The 16764-nt window shown below is 43.0% G+C and overlaps 1 protein-coding gene across 6 annotated transcripts in view; it reads right to left on the minus strand.

The window, feature by feature from the left end:
- Nucleotides 1–1122, minus strand: part of PARL (presenilin associated rhomboid like) — a 73501-nt gene extending 72379 nt beyond the window's left edge. For all 6 annotated transcript variants that reach the window (XR_007477434.1, XR_007477433.1, XR_007477435.1 and 3 more), the window contains exon 1: nt 958–1122. Coding sequence is in view for 3 of the 6 variants with exons in the window: in XM_033403137.2 (XP_033259028.1) it covers nt 958–1082 (125 nt within the window). In the remaining 3 variants the exon portion in view is untranslated. The remainder of the gene's footprint in view (nt 1–957) is intronic.
- Between the last annotated feature and the right edge of the window lie 15642 nt (nt 1123–16764).

Here is a 16764-nt window from a genome sequence, read left to right on the forward strand (position 1 = left end):
TTTCACTCCCCGCCCCCCAGCACCGGGCAAGATGACAGGAAGGACTGGGATAGGGCCTGGGAAATACAGTCTAAAAACACTCCAGGTGATTTTAAAATTAAGGATGGCTCCACCATATTGGGGCCTCAATTATTTACCACTGGCTAATCCCCATGTTGATAAACACTTCATGTTCCTTGCTACTATCAGTCAGGTGGATTCCAGGCACACATCTAACCAAGTCAGAAACTGGCAGAGCTGAAATTCTGTTAAAGAACAGGAAGAAATTTCAGAGCCAAATACACATCAGAATATTAGTTCAGGGATTTCTCTCTTCTCTCAATTTAGAGTTGAATTACTCTAATGCAAAAGCAGCAAATACTGATAGACCGTACTCTTCATACAGCTTCTACTCGGGAAAAACTGACTTTTCTTTCCAAGTCATCTAGAAACCAAATACTCCACTTCCCAACTTCTTTAACAGAAAAGCCTCTCCTACAACTCTGCAAGAGGCAAAGTGATGCCCTCCTCTGACTCCGCCTTCCCTTACAGAGTTCTCTAAACGATAAAGAAGGTAATTTGTAGTAAAACAAAGGTTTTATAAAGACTGACAGAATAAAATCTCAGCCCTGCCATTCTACCAGCTGTGTTAACTCTTGCTCGCAGGATTATGAGGCGTGGTGCGCAATCAGCCCTCACAGATTACTTTTCCCGTCCCTCCGGATGGGAAAGGGGCCACCGCGGGCTCACGGAGAGTTGGGCCGGGGCTGGTCACTGTGCACCCGGGCAGGGTGGCGCGGCAAGAAGCGAGGACTGGACGCAGGCGAGGGGTAAAGGGGGAGGGAGAGAGGAGGGGCTGGTGAAGAGAGAGGGTGAGCCGGGGGCAGCATAAGAGAACCGCACGGCCTCCGCCCCCTCAGGATGCGCTGCCGGAGCCGAGGGCACGAGAGGCGAGAAGCCCCGAGACGCGACCATTACCTGCGCCCGAGCAGCCGCGGCTGACCCAGGGCTGCAGTGAGCTCCTCGCAGCTGCGGCCGCCCGCCGGCGGAGCCCACGCCTGACCACAGCCCCAGCCTCTCTGCGCCAAGCCTCGCCACGCCATCTTCCCAACCTCTGCCCCACCATGGCCCGACCTTACCAAACCCCGCCCGGAACCACTTCCGGGTCGAAAGGCAGAACCATAGAGTGCCGAGGGGCAGCCTAGCGCGCCCCCGTGCGGCCGATCCCAGGCCGGACCAACCTGAGGGAGAGGGACACGCCGGTCGGCAGCAGTCCGGTCGGCAGCAGTTCTCCCGGCAGTGCCCAGCCTCGACCTGGGAGGGGCGTGCTAAAGCGGCCAGGCCTCCACCCTACCGACCCACAGGAAAAAGAGGGGGAAAAACGAATTTATTGAATGATGCCATGTACCTTTACCTAAGTTACTGCATTTAATCCTCGCAAAACTCTTAAGATAGATGTTATTACTGCTTTTTTTTTTTTTACCGTGGTTCTGAGGCCCAGAGAGAAGTGAGTGGAGGAACCAATATTGCAACCCAAGTTTTCTTAAATTACTACTCTTTTTTCTGCCCACCATTTCACGTTATGATACACTGAAGAGGATGTGCATTTAACAAAAAGTCCAAGCGTGACATGAAAATCTAGATTCTAGATAAAATTCAAACTTCATGATCAGCCCTTGCCTACCCGTCAGCTTTATTTCCTGCCACTCCATCCCTCCCTCTGACCCTAGCTGCAGTCATACTGAAACATACGCAGTTTTTTTGTTTTTTTTTTTGCGGTACGCGGGCCTCTCACCTCTGCGGCCTCTCCCGCTGCGGAGCACAGGCCCCGCAAGCTCAGCGACCATGGCTCACGGGCCCAGCCGCTCCGCGGCATGTGGGATCTACCCGGACCGGGGCACGAACCCGTGTCCCCTGCATCGGCAGGCGGACCCCCAACCACCACGCCACCAGGGAAGTCCCCGCAGTTTCTGAAAGGCACTACTTTTCCAGTCCCTACTTCTCCCGAGTTCATATACCATCCTCACTGCCTGAAACGCCTTTCCCTTCTCTGCCTACTAACAAATTTGTCCTCCAGACCAACTTGAATCGTCACCTCCTCTAGGAAGCTGTAGGAAAAAGTTTTCCTCCAACCTCTTAGGGTCCCTGGCCAGGTCTGAAAGGTAGTGACAAAGACATTAACAGGAGAACAGCACACAAAGTTTATTGATTTTTTACATGTACATGGGAGTCTTCGAAAGAAAATGAAGACCAGAAGAAGTGACCAGAGCAGAAAGTTTTTATACCTTTTCTACAAAGAAACAATTTGTGAAGAATTGACAAGACAATGGGGCTTGGACTAGGAGTAGTCCAACTAGGGCTTATCTTCCTTAAGTAGGAAGATGAGAGGTTAACAAAGCTTGTTTGCAGATTACACCAGTGTCTCTTGTTGAACAATAATAATATTAATAATTAGTATTCATAATAATATCGCAGCTGAAAAGACCCTTTATTTAGGGTCTCAAGAACTGCAATTCAGAGACACAGATTAGGGTAAAACCAAGAGTGTTCCGGGGAAGAGAAGGAATCAGGGGCTTATAAAGGCAAAAGCCACAAGGTTGTTCAAGAATTAGAGGGTTCCCTGGTGGCCTAGAGTTTAGGATTCTGGGCTTTTACTTCCATGGCCTGGGTTCAATCCCTGGTCAGGGAACTGATATCCCACAAGCCACATGGCCAAAAAAAAGAATTATGTTGGACTCTCAGGCAATCCCTTAGGGCAATATTCCTTAAGGGACAGGCTCTCACTAGTTATTCTAGGGTAAGGGTCAAATAAGTAGGTAGGCTGTCATGAGCTAATTTTAGGGTGAGTCGAATAATTATCTTGAGTTTCTGGAACACTGGATAGATATTCTGGATGCCGGTGTTAAGACAATAAGTGGTCAAAAGGTCAGATTCCATCCAGGCTGAGATGTGCATAAGTCACACTTCCTCAATGATCTCCCAGCTGTATTTTAGAGGGCTCTCTTAGCAACACCGACTCCATTTTGAGTTTACTTTTACACTGGTCTCTAGTCTTTGGGCTGATGACTGTCTCCATGAAAGGAAACATTTATTTCCTGCCTTTAGAAAGAAAAGGGGGAGCTTTTTCCACATTTACTGCTTCTTGATTGCCTTCAGCTCAAAATAACTTTTATGTCAGAGTCATACTTGGGGGTGACATTTTGGTTCCCTTTAAGGCTTTCCTCTTAGACCTTCACGCTGATTTAGATGACCTTCATCTGTGTTTTAATACTGCTTTATGCATATCAGTATAATAACACCACATTCGTTCCATAAATACTTATTAAACACCTACACTATGCCCAGCAATGTACTAGATCTGGGATATATTTTAGAAGACACCATCTCTGTCCTCACAGAGATCCTACTCTACAGGGGAAGAAGGGACCAAGTAAATAAACAGGCAATTACAATACATTGGAAGAAGTGCTATGGTCAGAGAAGCAGAAGGCTCTCTGGGGGTTTGGAGGAGGGGGAAATAATGCTGTCAAGGGATAAGGAACGGGAGGCAGGGGAGAAGGCTTCCCAGAGAAACTGCTGGTAGTTACCAGGAGAAGAGAAGGGATGAAATGTTCTAGGTAGAGAAAGTAGCATTTGTGATGTCTTCCAGGGCATGACTTCTTTGAGAAACTAAAATAAATTAACTTTGGCTCTGTCATAGGTGTCAACTATGAGATTTGATTTTACCCTATTTGCAAGCTAATTAGTTTAGATGGTGGCAGAAAACAGGAGACTCCCGGGTCAGAAAGAAAAGACTTTATTACCCACAGCACAACAAGCATCATGTGCATCGTGTTTGCAGGGGCTGCCCTTGTTCTGCAAGTCCTACAGGGCCAGGTGGATGCTGAACATGCAGTGGTTTTGCATCTCAACTGAAGAACACTGAGCTTGGGGTATCTACCATTTTAATAGCATTAAGAAAGAAACAACAAGGCCAAAATGGAGTCACCTGTGCTAAGCCTCACATCAGGAAAACAAGACTTAATACGTAACCTAATTGCATTTTCAGCCTCTCCCAGGAATGTGTCTTTTAACCAGTCAATCTGGAATTACCTGGTCAGCACTAGTTGGGTAATCTGCCTGATAGACCCACAGCTTCCCCCAAATGAAGGTGACCTTGCCTGAAACAATCCACTCTTTTGCTAGAAGCTTTCTTTTTCCTCCCCCTTCTGCCTATAATAAGCTTCCATTTCGGACGGGTCCTGAGAGCTCCTTTCTAAGTGCTAAGATGGGATACTGTCCAATTCATGAATCATTAAATAAAGATCTAATTGAGATCTTCAAATTTACTCAGCCGAACAAAAGTGGTAAGCAAGCAAACAACCTTGAGATAAAGGCATTTTCTTCCAGAGCAAAGGGGCATATTTGCTTATAGCCTTGCATCTTAGTCTACTTGGGCTGCCATAAGAAAATACAATAGTCTGGGTGGGTTAAACAACAGAAACTTCTCTCACACCGTTCTGGAGGCTGGAAATTTGAGATCAAGGCACTAGCGTGGTCAAGTTCTGGTGAGAGTTCTCTTCCTGGTTGCAGATGGCTGACTTACTGCTTTGCCTTCACGTGGCAGAGAGAGACAGCAAGCTCCCTGGTGTCTCTTCTTTTAAGGGCACTAATCCCATCATGGAGGCCCCACCTCATGACCTCATCTACACCTAATTATCTCCCAAAGTCCCCATCTCCAAATACCATCACACTGGGGATTAGAGCCTCGACATACAAATTTTAGGGGGGTCACAATTCGGTCCGTAACACCTTGGAAGATAGAGATTAGTATCACTTGACAGAGCAAGGGCATGCTTACTGCCCATTATAGAAGTTTCCAGTTCCCTAAACTCAGCATTCCTCTCCTATAATGCAACCCACTCAGTGTGCAGGTGTCATTTAGCCTTCATTGCATTGTCCCATGGGAATTGGAACCCAGGGAATCAACACAAAAATGTTGATATTTCTGGCTAATGCTATTGCTCTAATAAGTTGTACTTCATCTTTGACCCAAGATTCTGTGTTTTCTACCAGCATCCATAAAACTGTGTCAGGCTAACTTGTTCAGAGCCCTCACAGTTCTTGATAGGGATATGTGAATTTGTCATTTCCTAGGGGGAGCTCCTCTAGCTGCTAACAAGAATTTGGGTGTGGTCATACGGTTGATGGCTAAAGAGGAAGGAAGCTGGAAGTCACTAAAGATGAGGCAGCCTAGAAACTGAGAGTCCTGGATGTTGACTGGGCTACTCACATTAACTTGGTGTCACCAGGATGACAGCAGGACTTGGAGAGGAATCCTGAGGCTTCAGTGAAAGAGAAGCAGTGACCAGAAGATTAATAGTGCTGATGAACGGCTAGAAATAGAGGACAGAGTGTCAACAGAGGATAAATACAAGCTCCAGGTGATCTGTGGACAAGTGATCTGAAAGAATCATTAGGGCATGAGGAGGATGTGGTCCACCTCCTCTGAGATTCTGAGGTGGGGATGTGCTGGATGTTCTCTACTTGCTCCTCCAGATCACTCTTGTATCCTGCTCCAGGCTCCTCAAGACTAACCTTTATGGACCAGATCAATGGGCTCCCCTGCCCTCTGGCTTTCAGCTGGACTCAGCCAATTGCAGGCACCAACAGGAGATTGGAGCATGGGAGGAGAAAGGCACTTACTCCATCCACTCTCTTCCTCCTTGATCCACACGGGTTGCCTCTGTGTTCTGTTATTTAAGCTCTCCTCATTGCTTTGAGTGAGGCTGCTATTTCTGGTGAGAACCTGAACTGACAGAGGAAGAACAAGCAGCCTCAACTCAAAGTCTGCGGCAGAAGCAGGGTCCTCAGGGGACAGCCAGGAGTCAGGATGAGTGGGAAGGATCTATGGAGGTGTGGTGACTATAATCCAGGCACAGGAGTATTTATTATTATTTGCCATTTATTGTGCACTTAGTATGTACCAGGTACTGTGATGGGTATTTTGCATACATTGTCATATTTAATTTAATCTTAATATCAACCAAATGAGTTAGCATTATTATCTCCACTTTGCACGTGAGAAAACTGAGGCTATTGATAATCTGACACTTTGACTCATTTCTATGAATTCAGATAACTTCTACCTTGTCATTTTGATGATTAAATGACTTTGTATGTGTCAGGTGGCCAGGTGCACATTGTTGAAACTCAACGTATAGTAGCGAGACAGCAGAAGCAAGAACTACAATCCTGCAGCCTGTGGAACAAAAACCACATTCACAGAAAGATAGACAAGAGGAAAAGGCAAAGGGCTATGTACCAGAAGAAGGAACAAGATAAAACCCCAGAAAAACAACTAAATGAAGTGGAGATAGGCAACCTTCCAGAAAAAGAATTCAGAATAATGATAGTGAAGACGATACAGGACATCAGAAAAAGAATGGAGGCAAAGATTGAGAAGATGCAAGAAATGTTTAACAAAGACCTAGAAGAATTAAAGAACAAACAAACAGAGATGAACAATACAATAACTGAAATGAAAACTACACTAGAAGGAATGGCAGAATAACTGAGGCAGAACGGATTAGTGACCTGGAAGACAGAATGGTGGAATTCACTGCCATGGAACAGAATAAAGAAAAAAGAATGAAAAGAAATGAAGACAGCCTAAGAGACCTCTGGGACAACATTAAATGCAACAACATTCGCATTATAGGGGTCCCAGAAGGAGAAGAGAGAGAGAAAGGACCCGAGAAAATATTTGAAGAGATTATAGTCGAAAACTTCCCTAACATGGGAAAGGAAATAGCCACCCAAGTCCAGGAAGCACAGACAGTCCCAGGCAGGATAAACCCAAGGAGAAACACGCTGAGACACATAGTAATCAAACTGACAAAAATTAAAGACAAAGAAAAATTATTGAAAAAATTATTGAAAGGAACAATTTGTTATAACATACAAGGGAACTCCCATAAGGTTAACAGCTGATTTCTCAGCAGACACTCTACAAACCAGAAGGGAGTGGCATGATATATTTAAAGTGATGAAAGGGAAGAACCTACAACCAAGATTACTCTACCCGGCAAGCAGCTCATTCAGATTCAACGGAGAAATCCAAAGCTTTACAGACAGGCAAAAGCTAAGAGAATTCACCACCACCAAACCAGCCCTACAACAAATGCTAAAGGAAAGTCTCTAAGTGAGAAACACAAGAGAAGAAAAGGAACTACAAAAACAAACTCATAGGGCTTCCCTGGTGGTGCAGTGGTTGAGAGTCCGCCTGCCGATGCAGGGGACACAGGTTCGTGCCCCGGTCTGGGAAGATCCCACATGCCGCGGAGCAGCTGGGCCCGTGAGCCATGGCTGCTGAGCTTGCGCGTCCAGAGCCTGTGCTCCACAACGGGAGAGGCCACAGCAGTGAGAGGCCCTCGTACTGCAAAAATAATAATAATAATAAATAAATAAATAAAATAAAGAATGTTACAAGAGACAAGGAAGGACACTACATAATGATCAAGGGATCAATCCAAGAAGATATAACAATTATAAATATTTATGCACCTAACATAAGAGCACCTCAATACATAAGGCAACTGCTAACAGCTATAAAAGAGGAAATCGACAGTAACACAATAATAGTGGGGGACTTTAAAACCTCACTTACACCAATGGACAGATCATCCAAACAGAAAATTAATAAGGAAACACAAGCTTTAAATGACACAATAGACCAGATAGATTTAATTGATATTTATAGGACATTCCATCCCAAAACAGCAGATTACACTTTCTTCTCAAGTGCACACGGAACATTCTCCAGGATAGATCACATCTTGGGTCACAAATCAAACCTCAGTAAATTTAAGAAAACTGAAATCATATCAAGCATCTTTTCTGACCATAATGCTATGAGATTAGAAATAAATTACAGGGAAAAAAACACAAACACATGGAGGCTAAACAATACATTACTAAATAACCAAGAGATCGCTGAAGAAATCAAAGAGGAAATCAAAAAATACCTAGAGACAAATTACAACAAAAACACGATAATCCAAAACCTATAGGATGCAGCAAAAGCAGTTCTAAGAAGGAAGTTTATAGCAATACAAGCCTACCTCAAGAAACAAAAAAATCTCAAATAAACAATCTAACCTTACACCTAAAGGAGTTAGAGAAAGAAGAATGAACAAAAGCCAAAGTTAGCAGAAGGAAAGAAATCATATAGATCAGAGCAGAAATAAATGAAATAGAAACAAAGAAAACAATAGCAAAGATCAATAAAACTAAAAGCTGGTTCTTTGAGAAGATAAAATTGAGAAACCATTAGCCAGACTCATCAAGAAAAAGAGGGAGAGGACTCAAATCAATAAAATTAGAAGTGAAAAAGGAGAAGTTACAGTAGACACCGCAGAAATACAAAGCATCCTAAGAGACTACTACAACCAACTCTATGCCAATAAAATGGACAACCTGGAAGAAATGGACAAATTCTTAGAAAGGTATAACCTTCCAAGACTGAACCAGGAAGAAATAGAAAATATGAAAAGACCAATCACAAGTAATGAAATTGAAACTGTGATTAAAAGTCTTCCAAAAAACGAAAGTCCAGGACCAGATGTCTTTACAGGCGAATTCTATCAAACATTTAGAGAAGAGGTAACACCCATCTTCTCAAACTCTTCCAAAAAATCGCAGAGGAAGGAACACTCTCAAACTCATTCTATGAGGCCACGATCACCCTGATACCAAAACCAGATAAAGATACTACAAAAAAAGAAAATTACAGACCAATATCACTCATGAATATAGATGCAAAAATCCTCAACAAAATACTAGCAAACAGAATCCAACAACACATTAAAAGGATCATACACCATGATCAAGTGGGATTTATCCCAGGGATGCAAGGATTCTTCAATGTATGCAAATCAATCAATGTGATACACCATAGTAACAAATTGAAGAAGAAAAACCATATGATCATTTCAATAGATGCAGAGAAAGCTTTTGACAAAATTCAACACCCATTTATGATAAAAACTCTCCAGAAAGTGGGCACAGAGGGAAGCTACCTCAGCATAATAAAGGCCATATACGACAAACCCACAGCAAACATCATTCTCAATGGTGAAAAACTGAAAGCATTTCCTCTAAGATCAGGAACAAGACAAGGATGTCCACTCTCACCACTTTTATTCAACATAGTTTTGGAAGTCCTAGCCACAGAATCAGAGAAGAAAAAGAAACAAAAGGAATACAAATCGGAAGAGAAGAAGTAAAGCTGTCACTGTTTGCAGATGAGAATCCTAAAGTTGCCACCAGAAAACTACTAGAGCTAATCAATGAATTTGGTAAAGTTGCAGGATACAAAATTAATGCACAGAAATCTCTTGCATTCCTATACACTAATGATGAAAAATCTGAAAGAGAAATCCATTTACCACTGCAACAAAAAGAATAAAATACCTAGGAATAAACCTACCTAAGGAGAAAAAAGACCTGTATACAGAAAACTATAAGACACTGATGAAAGAAATTAAAGATGATACAAACAGATGGAGAGATATACCATGTTCTTGGATTGGAAGAATCAACATTGTGAAAATGACTCTACTACCCAAAGCAATCTACAGATTCAATGCAATCCCTATCAAATTACCAATGGCATTTTTTACAGAACTAGAACAAAAAATCTTAAAATTTGTATGGAGACACAAAAGACCCCGAATAACCAAAGCAGTCTTGAGGGAAAAAAACAGAGCTGGAGGAATCAGGCTTCTTGACTTCAGACTATACTACAAAGCTACAGTAATCAAGGCAATATTGTACTGGCACAAAAACAGAAATATAGATCAATGGAACAGGATAGAAAGCCCAGAGATAAACCCACGCACCTATGGTCAACTAATCTATGACAAAGGTGGCAAGGATATACAATGGAGAAAAGACAGCCTCTTCAATAAGTGGTGCTGGGAAAACTGGAAAGCTACATGTAAAAGAATGAAATTAGAACACTCCCTAACACCATACACAAAAACAAACTCAAAATGGCTTAGAGACCTAAATGTAAGACTGGACACTATAAAAATCTCAGAGGAAAGCATAGGAAGAACACTCTTTGACATAAATCACAGCAAGATCTTTTTTGATCCACCTCCTAGAGTAATGGAAATAAAACCAAAAATAAACAAATGGGACCTAATGACACTCAAAAGCTTTTGCACAGCAAAGGAAACTACAAACAAGATGAAAAGACAACCCTCAGAATGGGAGAAAATATTTGCAAACGAATCAATGGACAAAGGATTAGTCTCCTAAATATATAAACAGCTCTTGCAGGTCAATATTAAAAAAACAAACAACCCAATCTAAAAATGGGCAGAAGACCTAAATAGACATTTCTCCAAAGAAGACACACAGATGGCCAAGAAGCACATGAAAAGCTGCTCAACATCACTAATTATTAGAGAAATGCAAATCAAAACTACAATGAAGTATCACCTCACACCAGTTAGAATGGGCGTCATCAGAAAATCTACAAATGCTGGAGATGGTGTTGAGAAAAGGGAACCCTCTTGCACTGTTGGTGGGAATGTAAATTGATACAGCCAATATGGAGAACAGATGGAGGTTCCTTAAAAAACTAAAAATAGAACTACCATATGACCCAGCAATCCCACTACTGGGCATATACCCTGAGAAAATCATAATTCAAAAAGACACATGCACCCCAATGTTCATTGCAGCACTATTTACAATAGCCAGGTCATGGAAGCAACCTAAATGCCCATTGACAGGCAAATGGGTAAAGAAGACGTGGTACATATATACAATGGAATGTTACTCAGCTATAAAATTGAACGAAGTTGGGTCATTTGTAGAGACATGGATGGATTTAGAGACTGTCATACAGAGTGAAGTAAGTCAGAAAGAGAAAAACAAATATCGTATATTAACACATATATGTGGAACCTAGAAAAATGGTAAAGATGAACTGGTTTGCAGGGCAGAAATAGAGACACAGATGTAGAGAACAAACGTATGGACACCAAGGGGGGAAAGTGGCGGGGGGTGGTGGTGGTGTGATGAGTTGGGCGATTGGGATTGACATGTATACCCTGAAGTGTATAAAATTGATGACTAATAAAACCTGTTGTATAAAAAAGTAAATTAAATAAAATTCAAAAATTCAAAAACAAAAAAAAGCTATCGGAGCAGTTTACTAGGTGTAATAACAGGAGACTTTTCTTTTCTCCCCACTACAACCTCTGGACTCTTGGGCTTATGAGATATATCACAACATTGTCCTCTGATTCAAAGCTTGTACTGCATCCTGTAAGATAGAAGCCCATTTAAAAAAACAAAAACAAAAACAACAACAAAATAAACATATAGCAGCTATCATCGTGAGATATTAGAAACTGAAGTGGAAGCCCATCCACAGGGGAAGGGCGCCTCTCATCATCATTTTCATTTTAGGGCCATAAATGAAGATGTAGTGCTTATGTGTGTGTGTGCATGGGGGAAAGAGATCTCCATCAACAACAGCTGAGCACTTATCATGTACCAGGCTCTATGCTGAACATTGGCATTCACAACAGTCCTAAGGGAGAACTCCTATTATCATCCCATTTGACAGATGAGGAAATAGAGGCACACAAGAGTTTTATTGATAGCAAAACTGAGATTTCAACCCGGGTCGAACCCCATGTGAAAGAAAGCTTCCTGGAAAAGTTGGCCTTTGAAAGGAGTAACATGCAGGGGGACAGGCAGGCTCAAAGACAGGAGGCTGGATGGGGGTGGGGGTGGGTGTTAGAGGGTGCTGCAAGCTTGAGACAGTGGCTCCAATGCATGTTTTTCACACCACGAAGCAATTCTGACATGATCTACCTGGAGATTCCACAGGTTATGGGCTAAGTCCCGCAGGACTGCTCCCATTCCCCAATTGTGATGTCAGTCACAAATTCAGGGTATCACCCGTGCCTCTGACCAACAGGCTATAGGCACTCCTGTTGCTTGGGAAATTCCAAGGGTTTGAGGAGCTTTGTGCCAGGAACAAGGGACAGAGACCAGATGCATTTCTTATTATACCACAGGGGCTCTAACAGGGAGAGAATTGACAGAGGATTAGGAGAGTGAGGCAAGAAGTAGTTGTATCAGGGCCCACTTTATTTTCTCCACACTAGAGCCTGCCTGGGTCACCAGAGGCTGCCAGCCCTGGGAGGGGATCACCCAGGCAAGAGAACCCTAGGCTTTCTGCTGCTTTCTGGGACCCTGCTTGCCCAGAGGGCCCCACTCTGGACTCCCCAGGCCCTGGGTATGGTTCCACACAGAAAATGAGGTGTCTGTGAGAAAGCTTCAAGATTTCTAAAAGCCTATAAGAGAATATTACTCAGCCATAAAAACGAATGAAATATTGCCATTTGCAGCAACATGGATGGACCTAGAGATTATCATACTAAGCGAAGTCAGATAGAGAAAGACAAATATATGATATCACTAATATGTGGAATCTAAAAAATGATACAAATGAACTTATTTACAAAATGGAAATAGACTCACAGATATAGAAAACAAACTCATGGTTACCAAAGGGGAAAGGGGGAGGAAGGGATAAATTAGGAGTTTGGGATTAACATATATACACAACTATATATAAAGTAGATAAACAACAAGGACCTACTGTATAGCACAGGGAACTATATTCAATATCTTGTGATAACCTATAATGTGATAACCTTTTTTCACAAAAGAATCTAAAAAAGAATATATATATATATATATATACACACACACACATATATAACTGAATCATTTTGCTGTACACCTGAAACATTGTATGTCAACGATACTTCAATTTAAAAAAAGAAGAAAAAAAAGCCTAGAAGAACTGTACATTTGCTTGCAAAAAGGTCAGAGGCTAACTAATACAAGTTTCCTCATTTCTGGCTGGAATTTTCCCAGCTCAGTGTAGCAGTTGTGGATGAAAAAATTAATAGTCGATCTAAGAAAGAAATGGAAAATTTTACTGGAACCAACCTGAGGATTCTAACCTGGGAGACAGTCTTTCAGAAAGCTCTGAGGACTGTTCCACCCATTAGAGGTCAAAGCACAGTTATGTATGTTTTTGAGACAAATATACATCAAATGATGCATTATTGACAATTTACACAATCCAGATCTGCACGTATAAAGCGAATAGTGGGTCATGTGTCATCATGGCCCCTTACAAGGTTAAGAAGGAAGGTTATCTCCTAAGAAGGTCTGGTTAACGCAGATGCACGACACACACTAAAGGGGAGGGAGGAGGCCCAAACCGGCAAAGAAAACTTTTCTTTAAATTTGTTCTTGTCTTGCCATAAAATATGAATTTTATTTCATCACAGTGATGACTGATGTCCTACTAATTAGAACTGTTGGTTCATTCTGTCCACTGAAAAAACACACAACTTAAGAGCGAGAGCAGTGAGTTTCAGTTTTATTCAGGGACTGTACTGAGGACTGTAGCTCGGGAGACAGCCTCTCAGAGAGCCCTGAGGAACTGCTCCAAAGAGGGAGGGGAGGGGCCAGTATGTATATGAATTTTTTGGTGGAAAATACATGTAGTTAAGCATTAAAAAGGTTACTGCTAATCACAAAGTTAATGATTTTAGTGCTTATCTATCTATGCATAGGAAAATGCAAGAATCTGGGGGTCATTGAAATTCTTCCTGAGGTAAGCATCTTAACTATCAAGGGGCCTTATACCCAAAATACAGAATGCTTCAACCTGTTTTTTCCATCCTGAATTCCCCTCAGAGTGCATTGTCATGGGTGACTACACTACCACTGGTAACTGGGTTGCAACTTAACCCTTTGTATAAGGGGATGATGAGTGACACCCTTTGTTTGTTTGTTTTAATTTTTATTGGAGTATAGTTGATTTACAATGTTGTGTTAGTTTCAGGTGTATAGGAAAGCGAATCAGTTATACATACACATATATCTTTTTTTTTTAGATTCTTTTCCCATACAGGCCATTACGAAGTACTGAGTAGAGTTCCCTGTGCTATACAGCAGGTTCTTATTAGTTATCTATTTTATATATAGTACTGTGTATATGTCAATCCCAATCTCCCATCCCTTCCCCTGCCCTTATCCCCTGGTAACCATAAGTTTGTTTTCTACATCTGTGCTTTGTTCTATTTGTTTACAATTCACAGGTACATCTTTTAAATAAATCAAAGGAGAAAGGTAAGACATTTCTTTCTTAGAAGTCAGATTTACTGAGATATGATTTATACACAATAACATTCACCTTTTTAAGTAACAGTTCAATGATTTTTGACAAACACATACAGTTGTGTAACCATCACCACAATCAAGATACAGAACATTTCCATCATCCCAGAAAGTTCTCTTGTGTCCCTTTATAGTCAACCCATAACCCTACTCCTAGACCTTGCCACCAGTTATGTTTTATGTCCTATAGTTTTGTCTTTTCGAATATCACAGAAAATGGCATTCAGATAGTATGGTTTGTTGTGAACATATAGTTTCATCTTTTTTAGTTAAATACCAGGAGTGAGACAGCTGGGTTGTATAGTATAATGTTAATTGTACCAGGAATTCCCAAACTGTTTTCCAGTGTGGTTGTACCATTTTACATTCCCATCAGCACTGTGTGAGAATTCCAGTACTTGGGCTCAGGGCTTTGTTTTCAGAAATTCAAATAGGTGTGTAGTGGTATCTCATTTTGATTTGAATTTTCTTAATACAAGTTATTCTTTTTTAATAAGCAAGACTTGTCTGGAGACACGGCGTTTCAAACCTTGGGGCATCCTAATTTGCTGGCTTTGCCTGATACAGAGAGTCGGGAAGATCTTTCCCTGTCCCGTGTTGGCAGGGACCTGCACTTCTCGCATCCAGTCAGTAGAGGGCAGGAGAGGACAGAAAATAAGCTTCCCAGTTTTTGGACTATCAGGGGCCAGCATGGATAATACTTGGATGCACTACTGTATTTATAGTTTTTCTCAAACGCCTCTCCCTCTGAACCTCTTTAGCTGCCGCCTTGTGAGGCTTGACTCCCCAGATTAATCTTGTGAAGTGATTCAAGGCCAAACCTCTTAACCAACCTTGTAAAATCCTAAGAACTGAGCTACCCAAACTGAGCCACCTTTGTAGAGTCCTTAATACGTCTACTCTCCAATGTCACTCACCAGAGCCTGTGTTAGGGGGAACCACAGGCAGCTGAGTTGGTGAACCTCTGTCCTTCTTCAACTTTTCAGGAGCCGAAAGAGACTAAGGAAGGTCTTTGTGGGGGACAAGTCTCCAGACCGCCCCCGCGCCCCGCCATTGGCTACACGCCCTCCTCTCCAGGACCTGGGTTGGGGCAGTTCAGATGGGGCACGGCACAGATCTTCTGGGGCCGGGGCTGCCGAGTGCCCCCAAAGACGTACTCCCGCCTGAGCCCTGGGCTCCCCTCTGGCAGTTGGAACCAAAAGGTCCCGAGGAGGGTGGCAAACATCAGGAAGAGCTCCATCCAAGCCAACTGGTCCCCTAGGCACACCGATGCCCTGTGTGAAGGAAAGGTCAGAGGGTGGCAGCTGTCCCTGTGCCTGTCCTGTCACACCCACCACCCATGACCCAGTGCTGTGTCCAGTACCTGCAGAGAATGGCAGGAAGGCCTCACTGACCAGGAAGTTTCCTGTCCAGGAAGTGGCCAGGGTTGAATTGTTGGGGGTCTCCCAACACTCAGGGTCATAGAACACAGAGGCCAGGTTGGACAAGATGATGGTGCCCTGCAGAGAGGAGCTGGTATGGCTCAGGGAGCTCAGCTGGCCCAGCACCCAGCCCTGATGCTGGGCTGATATGAGCTCAGAGAACACTCGGTGTGCAGAGGAGAGTTGCCTGAGACCAGGGGGCCTCAAAGAGATTCAGCAGACAGGCCTTCACATCAGTGAAGTTGTTGGGCATTATGCTCTCCTGGCTAAGGGGCACCTACCTCCATCCTAAAGACTCCTGGCCCAGGCTAGAGACTCAGCTTCTGCCTCCTAGGAAGAGGGCCAGTGGCTATTGGGCATGAACGGAGGGGACCAAGTTCTGCACAGGGCAATGAATACTGGCGGTGTGTGTGTGTGTGTGTGTGTGTGTGTGTGTGTGTGTGTGTGTGAAAGAGAGAGAGAGAGGAGAAATGGAATGGCAGACAAACAAAGTGAAAGAAAGACTGAGTAACAACGCAGATAGAAGAAGAGTAGAAAACTTCAATCCTTAGGATTAGGGAGAGGAGAGAGTGACCTCTAACCCTAACCTAACCCGAGCCCTCACTCTACCTCAAAGAAGTGAATAACTGGAAAGAGAATCAGACTGAACAGATGGGAGAAGAAAGGAGCCAAAGGCTCCTGTTGGTGACTTCAGCTCCTTATCACGTGGGCCCTGGGCTGACCAGGAAGCCAAAGTGGAACCAGGACGGGGTTGGCTATGGACCCGGGACCTGGGAGGTGCAGCTCCAGGTGCTCTGAGGAAGGCCTCATAGCCTGTGGCTCATTAACCAACACCAGAGAATTAAACTGGTCACCCCTGTGGGGACTAGAGAACTAACTGGCCACAGGATTCTCAGTTTTGACAAAGGCATCTTGAAATTAAAAACTCAGCAGTTTGAAGCCTGCACACCAAAGAGAAGCCGGTGAAGAATGCAGAAGTTCAGACAATGTAAATACTTTCAGAAGGCACTTTTCTTTTTTCTTCTTCTTCTTCTTCTTCTTTTTTTTTTTTTTTTTAGTTGCTCTACTGAAGCCTTAAGGGAGGGGCCTGACCTTA

The sequence above is a fragment of the Orcinus orca genome, chromosome 5, assembly GCF_937001465.1.
Source record: "Orcinus orca chromosome 5, mOrcOrc1.1, whole genome shotgun sequence".
In the NCBI taxonomy this organism is placed as follows: Eukaryota; Metazoa; Chordata; class Mammalia; order Artiodactyla; family Delphinidae; genus Orcinus; species Orcinus orca.